The sequence below is a fragment of the Electrona antarctica genome (genome assembly GCF_951216825.1).
Source record: "Electrona antarctica genome assembly, chromosome: 6".
NCBI lineage: Eukaryota > Metazoa > Chordata > Actinopteri > Myctophiformes > Myctophidae > Electrona > Electrona antarctica.
Window position 1 is genome coordinate 47,077,403 of NC_136811.1, and position 11,269 is coordinate 47,088,671.

Consider the following 11,269-nt stretch of genomic DNA (forward strand, 5'->3'; position numbering starts at 1 on the left):
TGAGCTGTTAACATAACTACATTTACACCAAAAGACAATATTTGAATACTAGTCACTAAGTAATTAAAGTGGGTCATGTTTGGAATTGTAAAAGCTGCAATCAATACTATATCAGTGTTCTGATATTAACCTGCGGGCCGCATTAAGTGAAGGTGGGGGCCGCATGTGGCCCCCGGGCCGCCAGTTGCCCACCCCTGCTCTAGAGTATCTGCATGTGTTCATGTTTCACTGTTTTCTTGATTTTAGGCACCCCAACTTCCTACTTACAGACAAGGATAGTCTAAGAAGGATGAGACGCGAAGACCGTACGGGCGACGCCATGTTGCTTTGGAAGGAAAGAAACATGCGCAATGGGCTATATGCAGCCAACACCGCGTTCAGCTTCCTTGGTCTCAACTGCGCATGTTTCTTTCCTTCCAAAGCAACATGGCGTCGCCCGTACGGTCTTCGCGTCTCATCCTTCTTAGACTGTCCTTGCTTACAGAACCTCTAGAGCAGGGGTGCTCAACCCGTGGGTCGCGACCATAGAGTATATATATAATAGAGACTGAACTGGCGCGAAGCTCCGCCCCCCCAGCTATTCATGTCAGTGGAAGTTGCTCAGTGGCGTTTTGAAGCACCCGGAAGACTGCCGGAAGTCCCTCCCAGGACCTCAACTTTGAGGTCCTGAGTGACGTAGGGCAACCGAGCGCTCAACGTTAAAGCCCAGCTGCACGGGGTTTCCCGGTCATGAATCCACGGGTCCGCCTGTAGTCCCTCCTCCTACCACTAGGACCCAGAGCTTCAACGTTGGAAAGTCTGCCTGCCCCCTTGGTCGCGACCCCTCTGGGGGTCGTCAAAATTATTTTGGGGGGTCCCCAAATTATATATATATATATTAAAAATTGCTGCAACTGAATGGCTGGAAAATGGAAATGAAGAGTTTACATATAGTACATACATACACCTTCCCTAATGATTATATCTGGTTTCAGTATTTATTTATGGTGTATTGTCTCTATTATTAAGGTTATTGTAGCAGTCAATTTATATTGGGTCGGGCGGGGGTCCCGAGACACTGCCAAAGCATCTCCGGGGGTCCCCAGCCAAAAACGTTGAGAACCCCTGCTCTAGAGAACCGGGAGAGTTGGGACATTCGTCCCACACACACACACACACATACACACAGTCACACACAGATTATTTATCTATTATAACTTTTGGAATTTATTGTCTCCACCAGGCCAAAGGCATGGGGAGAGAGTATGTGTTGCACTCCGTACGTGCCAGTTCAGATCTGTACATTACACACGTCCCGTTTTCTTTCTTGATTGCTTCACTCATTCTCAAACTCGCCCGATTTCACGGTCACCCCACCCTTCAATTATGTATGATTGGTCGTTTTGTAGATTTTTCACTGTTATTGTGAACGCAGCTTAACATTCAAGGTTTTTCAGACTCACATTTGTATTGTGTCTCCCCATCTCAGGTCCAGTTGAATTCTTTGGTGGAGGAACTGCCTCCACTGCCTGTAGTAAGGCAGTGGAGGAACTGCCTTACTACTGTAAGATGGAGACTGCTCTGGCCGAGTCAGGCTCCAACTTCAGCGTGGGTCAGCGGCAGCTTGTGTCTGGCCAGAGCTGTACTGAGGAAGAACCTCATCCTCATCATCGACGAGGCTACGGCCAACGTGGACCCCAGCCCAGGTACCACTAACTTAAACATGCACACCATCTAGCCCCATGGTTCTCAAAAACATTTTCATGTGAAGGACCCCCACATAGATATCTACGGTAATTTGTTGCAGTCCCCCATCTGAAAAGATATTGTAAAAATTGTCAAACATTGTCACAATTTTTCAAAAATGTTTGGATCTACAAGCTCACAACATGTCGCACGATAACATGTTGTGAGCATGTTGCAACGCGATGCGTTGTGAGACGTGCTATATTTTCAAATAGGCAGAGTGTAAAATATGGTTAAAGTGGCTACACTGATGTTGCTATAATAACAAATTTAGCCGGCGGGCCCCTGGAACCACGTCAAGGACCTCTGAGGGTCCACTATTATTATTATTAGCCAACCATACGAGACAAGTTCAGGGAATGCACCGTGCTCACCGTCGCTCACCGCCTTGCCCTCAACACAATCATAGACAGCGATCGAATCCTGGTGAGATCCTCTTCTCCACAGCAGCAATAACACATCACTTTTGCTATTAATCGATCTGTGCCAAAATGTTTACCACAACAGATGGATGTTGAAATGTTTAAAATAGACACACTGCATCAATTCAGCATCCACTTTGTGTTAGTAGTTCAATGAGATAATGCAGCACACAGTCGTGTGGAGGATAACCGTCTTTGACACTTTGTCCCCAGGTGCTGGGCGTGGGACAGATCGACGCTTACGATGAGCCCTATGTCCTGTTCCAAGATCCGGACGGTATCTTCTACAATCTACAAGATGGTGCAGCAGACGGGCAAGCAGGAAGCAGCAGCTCTGATGGACGCAGCCAAACAGGTGAGATAAGCCCAACCCAGTGCCAAAGCAAGCTCTACTTCTATGCTCTTTACTTATTTGTTTTCCCCGCTCCCCCTTGCAGGGGATCCAGTGCAGGCCCAACACATGCACAAAGCCATCCGAGAGACCATGTGGCCGTTGCGACTTCCCCCTGACTTCAGCTGCTCGCCAACCTCCAGCCACGGCCAACAGAGCCAGCCGAGAGGCCAGCCGGTAAGCCTGTCACACTTATTACATAATCTTCTAATCTCAATTATTGAAGATAATCGCTATTATTCTTGCATAATTTTGTTTTGAAATTGTTGATCAACAAACTTGTCATATCCGCCCTGTGCTTTTTGTGATTACAAATCACAACTTATATTTGCTATCGTGACAGCCCAACGGCCAGACTGGAGGGGGCGCCGCCAAGACTGTTAATGTCACCGGGAAAGCTATGCGAGTTTGGCGTGGCAAAAGAAGGCCACTGCTCCTCCGCCCAAGCTGCCACTGGCATCGAATGCTAGACCACTGGCGCCTCACCAGGAAGTAGCCAGCCTCCAGCCTGCCTGTACAGGCCACGCCAACTTATGTTGCCATGAAGTCCGTAGGAGATACCGTCTCTCAGCGTGTCTGCCCTCTTGCCTACAGGCCAGGGAACGCTGATTAGGTTTCCATCGCAGACTAATCATTCTTTATTATCATTTAACCCGCTGTTTCTTTCTGTTTTCGGGGCGGACCAGGTGTCCGAATGGTCGCTTACGGGGCTGTAACTCTTGAGTGTACAAATTGGACATTCAACAACATTCAATCTTGTGTGAAATGCTCTGTTATTAACTCTCAGACCATTTGCTTCCATTTGTACAGTCAGACTTGCATACCCGTTTGGGTCCATTTGGTTACATTTGTACATTTGTATACCCGTATGGGTCCATTTGGTTACATTTGTACACTCTTTGAGAGTTACAGACCCGTAATGGTCCACAAACCCCATGTTGAGAAGACTAATGCCAGAGTTATACTTGAACCAGGTACGAATCAGACCTACCTCGTAATCAGATTGTAATCCGATTGTATCTTGCTCAGGTTAAATTCCAAATTGACCTATTTATTACACACCAATTTAAGCTTTGAATTCATGGAGATTTTGTAAGTTTGTTTTCCTTTTGCATTCCTGGGTCAATATAGGAGACTCACTAGCAGACTAAATTGACATTGTCATCAAATTATTGACTCAGGAATGCGACAAAAACAAACCACAAGGCTTCATGGGGTGTGTAATTGAAAGATGTTGTGATGGTGCACTATGTACATAGTTAATTCCCCGACCCCTACACTTCCATGTTTTGACACAGCTGAAAAGTTCCAGTACACTCTGTCTGTCTGTACTCCTATGTTTGTCAAAACAAATGTTCATATCCTTTATGGTTCATTAGGACCAATATGCTCATGGGTGTTTTTACCAGAGCACAGGGCAGTGTGAGCCATTATTTATTTTATTTGTTCACTTTCTTTTTATTTTTGAATAAATAAGAAATGCTGAAACATTGCATGGACAATGGATTCATTTTTTTAGTGCATAAACCACATGCCCATGTTGCATCAGTGATGGTTTGATTTTATTTCTGACAAATGGCTTCTACAGATTGAATTAGTAAATGTTAGATGTTCTGTTTATATAAAACAATAAAATGTAAAATATATATATATATATATATATATATATATATATATATATATATATATATATTGTAGCTGACACTCAGAAACCATGTCCAAAAGCATAACTTTACAGGACGTTGAAAAAATAACCTGTGTTCCTAATGGATCCAATGTAGTTATTATCCTATATTTTTCAAAAATAGCAGACAATAAAATTGAGACATGAGTTTTTACTTAGATTGGCTATTTTTGTTCCTTTTGTGTCTCACTCGTAGTAGGGCTTTTATATAGAAAAAGTTGAAATATATGAGAGACTTTTCCCCCAAAAGACTTGATCTTGGTGTTTTTGTTATAGCCTACATTGTATTTACTAGCAGGGCCTAATATTGTTTGACAGGCCTATGCCAATATTTTGCTAGCAAGCAAGGGTCACACCCTTTGACACACCACAGTTGTGTCAGAAATCATTCATTTAGATTTGATGTGCCACCATTAAAAGAGTTTGATTGATTGAACATTTTATTCCGTTTGTAGAATGGGTACATTTCAAAAGAAAGCACATGTCGATACAAAGACTGCTATGAGGATAAAACCAGAAAAAGCTCAGACTTCTTTACATCAGGGTGCTCCATTTTCAATTCATCATAATTCATCGAATTTTCAACCTTTTTCATAAGGCCTATTATTGGACTGCACATGGACTGATGAGATTGGTATCCGGAGAACTCGCCAGTTTTCCAACTTGCCGCGGTTTAGTGCATTTTTGTTTTACTTCACCTTTATTTAAATTGCATTGAATTATCATGATATAAGGCCTATTTTTTATTCGGCACACAGACTGATGAGATTTAGCCACTGTCGGATCAAAAACATTTTGTTTGTTGGATAATATTTTGTCCACAATTCCATGCTGTAGGCCTACTTATGTGGTAGATAACAGGCAAATGTTGATTTGTCTATCATTAATGTTTTCTATGAATTGAGTAGGCTAGTACAAAAGGACTCCAATATGGAAACAAGCCAATATTGATCACCGGTTGCAACTTATACCCTCAGGGAGGCGCTATAAGGTCATTAATGCAAGGACGAACAGACTGAAAAATTGTTTTTACCCCAAAGCAGTCATAGCTTTAAACACTGACACCTGACGGACTAAAGGGACTTACTGTGCAATATGTCTTAATGTATTTTTTTATATAGAGTATTTGTCTTCGTTGTCTTGTACAATGACAATAAAGATATTCTGATTCTTCTAAACTTGAAACATTATTGTACTGTAAAAAGGTCTCTTTTCCCTTGATCTTTATCTTTTTAGTATTAGACAGCCAAATCAAATTGATACAAAGGCTGTTAACTGTGAGTGGACGACCCAATTAAGCATTACACTTGTTTACAACAGGGTCCACCATGTTCAATTCATCAAAATCATAGTTGTTCAATCAATTATTAAATCAAAGCAAACGGTACAAACAATATTGGTTTGCCTCTTCTACAAAAATTAAAGTTACAAGTTACTGTTGCGTGTTGCCATTCTCTTGTACTTGTATTATTTCCCACCACGGAGTACCCTTGCATCTCGGAGGACAGGCAAGACGGGCAGTGTCGGTAGGCCAATCAGAGGCAGGCGGGGCGTTACCATGTCTAATCACGGACGTAGAAAGAAATCACGCCTTTATACTCTATGGGGAAGACGCGTGACATGTGCACCTACAAAAATTGAATTGTTCCTACCTTCTCAACTCCACCGTGTCCTTCATGGTGACAGATGCCCTACCGCATCCAGCCCCCCTCCCTGCCACAACACGCCGTGTGTGTGTGTGTGTGTGTGTGTGTGTGTGTGTGTGTGTGTGTGTGTGTGTGTGTGTGTGTGTGTGTGTGTGTGTGTGTGTGTGTGTGTGTGTGTGCGCAATGAAAAATAAGAGCTTGTGACTAACACTAAATATAACTACATTGAAAAGAACACATTTCCTGAAAAGTAACGGTTTTGTACATGCAAGGTTTCTGCCCGACAGCAACTGTGTGTGTGTGTCACTGTGTGTGTCACTGTGTGTGTCCAGATGGGGACGCTGGTGTTGTGGGGCACTCCTGATGTGTCATTTGCAGTCCCTCTGTGGGTCATCATACTGGCCATTCTACTGGGTCTACTGGTGCTGGCCATGCTTACACTGGTCATGTGGAAGGTAATGCACGTGTGCACACACAGGTCATGTGGAAGGTAATGCACGTGTGCACACACACACACACACACACACACACACACACACACACAGGTCATGTGGAAGGTAATGCACGTGTGCGCACACACACACACACACACACACACACACACACAGGTCATGTGGAAGGTAATGCACGTGCACACACAAACACTGCATCAAATGCATCGTTTTGGCTGTTTCTGACGGTGAGTCATACGACAACCATGAAAAGTCCATGTTTTCATTGTTAGAGCTAAGCTATTGGTGCTAATAACACGATGCTCGTTCGAACATTGCACGTCTCTGTATGCGAATGCTACGGACATGATATCCAAAGCGTCCCTGTCACTCTCTTCATATGCGAATGGTCAATGCCCATGTGAAAGTCCAGATCAATTGGTCAACCCACTGAGGAGCAAAAATCCATTCAGAAGGGCACAATAATGGGTTTAAAAACACAGCTATTACATGAAGTGGAGCAATTTCCTTCTTCCTATTGCCGCTGCAATGCAAAGTAGAGTTGAGCTGCCCGGAGGGCGGCGAAATTCTAGTATAATACATATACTTGCATGCACACCGTTACACACACACACACACACACACTCAGATGTCCTGTGTGTCTCTGTGTGTTTCAGTGTGGATTCTTCGACCGTGCACGACCACCAGCCGACGACGACATCTCAGACGGAGCAGCTGACGTCCGACCAATCAGCAGATGCCTAGGATTCTACAACAACTCAGCTCCTGATTGGTTGATGCTTGACTGAGGGGTCATAGCACCTCCGGAGTGACTTAACCACTTGAACCCCAGCATGACTGTTCTGGGAGAACAATCGCCAAAAATAGCCCATCTACAAACTCACGAGGTTGTTGTAGATCGGTCATTTTGGGCGAAGAGAGTTGGTGTAGAAGGAGAAGAAAAAGCAGTCCAAGTACAGTTGTAACTCAGGTCCGTTTCTACTGACAATAGAGGGTTTAACCCATTAAGGCCTGAGGCCGATTCTACAACTGTCTTCTACATCAGACACACACGAAAACAGTTTTCGGAAAACAACCTTTGTTTCTATGTCAGTGGTGCTCAAACCTTTTCATGTCAAGGATCCCCACAATGATATGCATTTTTTCATACAAAATAATTTGTTCCAGGGACCGACAGAAGCAAATATTTGAGTTAAAAACGTTTGCTGTGAAAGAAGATTTTTTTCTTATAAAGTCCTGGGATCTGCGGGTTGACTCCACATGCACCCACAGCCGAGCTCCTCCTTCAACTCTACACTGAAACAAATGGAATCTCAAATATATACATACTGTATCTTTTTTTTCGTAAATTAATGACCTACTCGATCATACTACAGCATCATGCAAAAGTAGCAGATCTGCATTTGCTATTTTTGAATTTGAATCCTGAAAAGTAACCGTTTTGGACATATGGACTTTCCACCCGACAGAGACGATGTCAAATGTATTTGTGTTTTAGGACTTACAAGGTGTTAGGTGTTTAAAGGATTGTTCCACCTGGAGTGCCTGACGAGAACAACCAAAGAACCAGCCTCAGTTCATATTCCATTCAGAAGCCATCAGCACGTATACAGTATAGTATTACTCTGAAAGTGTACACAGAGTGCCTGTCAGAGTACAGACCTAGCCTGGCATGGCCAGTCTAATATCACTGTGGGGGCAATTATTTTCTTTTATTTTCCTTTTTTGCAATGGCAGATTTGTCTGGTTTCCAGACTATTACAGAGCTGTAAGGGACCATTAGGAACCCTCTCAGGGAACCCTGAGGGTCCCTTGACCCCACTTTGAGACACACTGCTTACTGCTTTATAGGTTTATGTATGCTCCATCATGCAATGCTGTCTGGGTCTGTTCTGTTTAGGGCGTTTCTTCAGTGTAGAGCAGTGTCTCTTAACCTTTTCATTTCAAGTAGCCCCCCAGTTTGATATGCATTAAATCCCCCGGACGTCCATTTGATACGATAATATTTCTGGGACTCCAATTTAAGAACATGTTAATTGTCTATACATGATAATGGTCGGTCATTTGGACCAGAATTAACTTACTGTCTTTGTGATGTAGGTTTAGCGATAACAGTGACACTGTGATCAAAACAGACATTCTTTTACGTTCTCTATTTGTATTTGCTTGTAACGCTGGTTAAGATGAACTGTTTGTCATTTAGTGGTCCCCGGACACAAGTTGAGAACCAGAGCAACAGGACTGAAGACGTGAGGACTGCAGCACCACACACAGACACACACGCACGCACGCACGCACGCGCACACACACACACACACACACACACACACACACACACACACACACACACACACACACACACACACACACACACACACACACACACACACACACACACACACACACACACACATTGGAGTGTATGTGTATATATTTATGAATGCTTGTGCAATATTTGGGACGTTGCGTGATACTGCAGCTTGTTTACACTGGCCTTGTTTTTTTTCCGGCTCACTGTTGACATGTGTATATATAAGTGACTGTTTAGTGTATTAGACAGGGTGGGGCTGAACGTAAATGAGAAATTGTTCAAATGGAATCCAACTTAATCTCCCCAAACAGCATGACTGGAGCAAATCAATTCCCCTTTTATATACCTTATCATTAGTGTCACACAAAAGTTGAAAAGAATAGCATGTCTATGCTATTTTTGAAAAAAAAGAAGACCTAACTGTTTGACATACAAGGTTTTTTGCCTGACAGGGGCAATAAGTAAGGACTGCTGGACATTGTCTGTAGTGACCACTTATCCGTTGTTGAAACACTTTTCTCCTTTAGTGTGAGCCACTTCTTGGGCAGACTGAACATGCTAAAGACGCTTGCTTTGTTTGAATAAAATAATAGAATGATTCCAGGTTGGTTCAGGTGTTAAATTAAAGTTGTTTATTTCTTCCTTTACAGGGATGCAAAAACGGGAAAACTTAAACTTGTAGGATAAAACAAATAAAGTAACACAAAATCCTTCACACCAAACAGGCAAGGTCAAAAGACTGTCTGCTTGCCAGTCTGTCACGCCCCTATTGTGACATAGAGTTCCTTATAAGGTATCCTGCAGTGGGCAGAGAGCAGACTTCATTAGTTGACCCATCACCACCACCAGAGGGCCAATAAATATATAATATAATTGAATATAAGGATTTGGCTCCTACATAACCGGCCCCTAATTGTATTTTGAAGCAACAAAAACAATTACAATATACACTGTATCTTAAAGGAGCCTGTAAACATTCCATTAACTTGGTGTGGTGTGGTACTCATCATAGGTTGGCGAAGTCATCATGCCATCATCATTCATCAGTAGTAGCAAGGGCATCAGTCCTCACATTCTAGCAGCAGGCAGATCTTGGTTATGGGCCTTTCTAGGACATTGGTCTTTGTTTTGACCTTTACAGCTCGCACCAATCCTGTAGAATCTGCCATAACTTCCAGCACTTTTCCCAAAATCCAGGAGCCACGTGGAGCGCAGGGGTCCACAACCATGACCACATCTCCACTGGGTCATTTTTGTGGCATCTCTAATTGCAGCAACTCTGTTAGCCACAAATGTGTGGAATCGTGTGTGTTGATTTGCAATGTACTTTAATACTGATTGGCTATCAGTCCAAAACATTGAGCTTTCAAGCTGCAGCTGCAACTCTCTTCTGAGAACTTTATCCACTTTAGTGGCCAGCACTGCAGCAGCCAGCTCCATCCTGGGGATTGTCATCCTTTTGAGGGGTGCAACTCTTGCCTTCCCCATCATAAATGAGACATGAATGGTGTTTTTGTCATTCTTCAGTCTCAAATAGCTCACTGTACCGTAGCCTTGCTCACTTGCGTCTGCAAAATGGTGAAGCTGTGCTTGTATGGGTTCACCAAAGTCCTTTGGTTTGAGGCATCTTCTGACCTTGAAGTTGGTGATTTTCTGCAGATCTAATTTCCATTTAACCCACCGCTCAGAGAATATCTGCGGTACGTCCTCATCCCAGCCCAGGTTTAAGCTGCATAGCTCTTGTAATAGCAGTTTGGAAGTCAGAGTGAAAGGCGCAAGAAACCCTAAAGGGTCATAAATGGAGCTAACAACAGACAGGATCCCTCTCTGTGTGTGTGGCTGTGGCTTGGTGGTGACATTAAATGTGAAATTGTCATCCTCCACACACCACTGCACGCCAAGTGCTCTTTCAGTTGGGAGTTTATCTCTGTCCAAGTTGAGCTCTTTGACCGCTTTAGCTCTATCGACTTCCGGGACTGAGGAAAGTACTCTGCGGCTGTTTGTTATCCATTTAGAGAAGTGGAAACCTCCCCTGTGACATGCAGCTGTCACCTCTTTGATGAGAAGTATTGCTTCATCCTCTGTGGCTACCGATTTCAAACAATCGTCTACGTATACGTTGTTTAGAATGGTGTCAATCACTTCAGGTCTGAAACGATCCCGGTTATCCTCAGCCGTCCTTTTGAGCGCATAGTTTGCGCAGCTGGGTGATGAGACCGCACCGAAGAGATGCACCACCATACGGTATTCCTGAGGGTCAACACCTATATCACCCCCTGGCCACCACAGGAATCTCAGAAAATCAACATGCTCATTTGCCACTTTTACCTGATGGAACATTGCCTGAATGTCTCCCATTATGGCTATAGGCTCCTGCCGGAACCTGGTGAGCACTCCTATGAGGGGTTTAATTAAGTCAGGGCCTTGGAGTAGCTCTGAGTTGAGCGAGGTGCCTTTGTATGATGCTGCACAGTCAAAAACCACTCTGAGCTTTCCTTTTTTGGGGTGGTACACCCCGTGGTGAGGTATGTACCAAATGCTCCCATCCTTTTGCTCCAGCTGCCCCTGTGGCACTGCCTCAGCATATCCTTGTTCAATGACATCACTTAGGAAGCGAGTGTACTCCTCATGAAATGAT

At 43.7% G+C, this 11,269-nt stretch overlaps 1 protein-coding gene across 1 annotated transcript; it reads left to right on the forward strand.

Moving 5' to 3' along the window:
• Positions 1 to 1,548: 1,548 nt before the first annotated feature.
• Positions 1,549 to 3,981, forward strand: LOC306925114 (uncharacterized protein; the record flags this gene model as incomplete). Its single annotated transcript, XM_079503793.1, has 4 exons — positions 1,549 to 1,685; positions 2,361 to 2,502; positions 2,585 to 2,715; positions 2,882 to 3,981. 4 exons carry the CDS (start codon positions 1,549 to 1,551, stop codon positions 3,006 to 3,008), a joined length of 537 nt encoding a protein of 178 aa, XP_079359919.1. The 3' UTR covers positions 3,009 to 3,981.
• Positions 3,982 to 11,269: the final 7,288 nt, after the last annotated feature.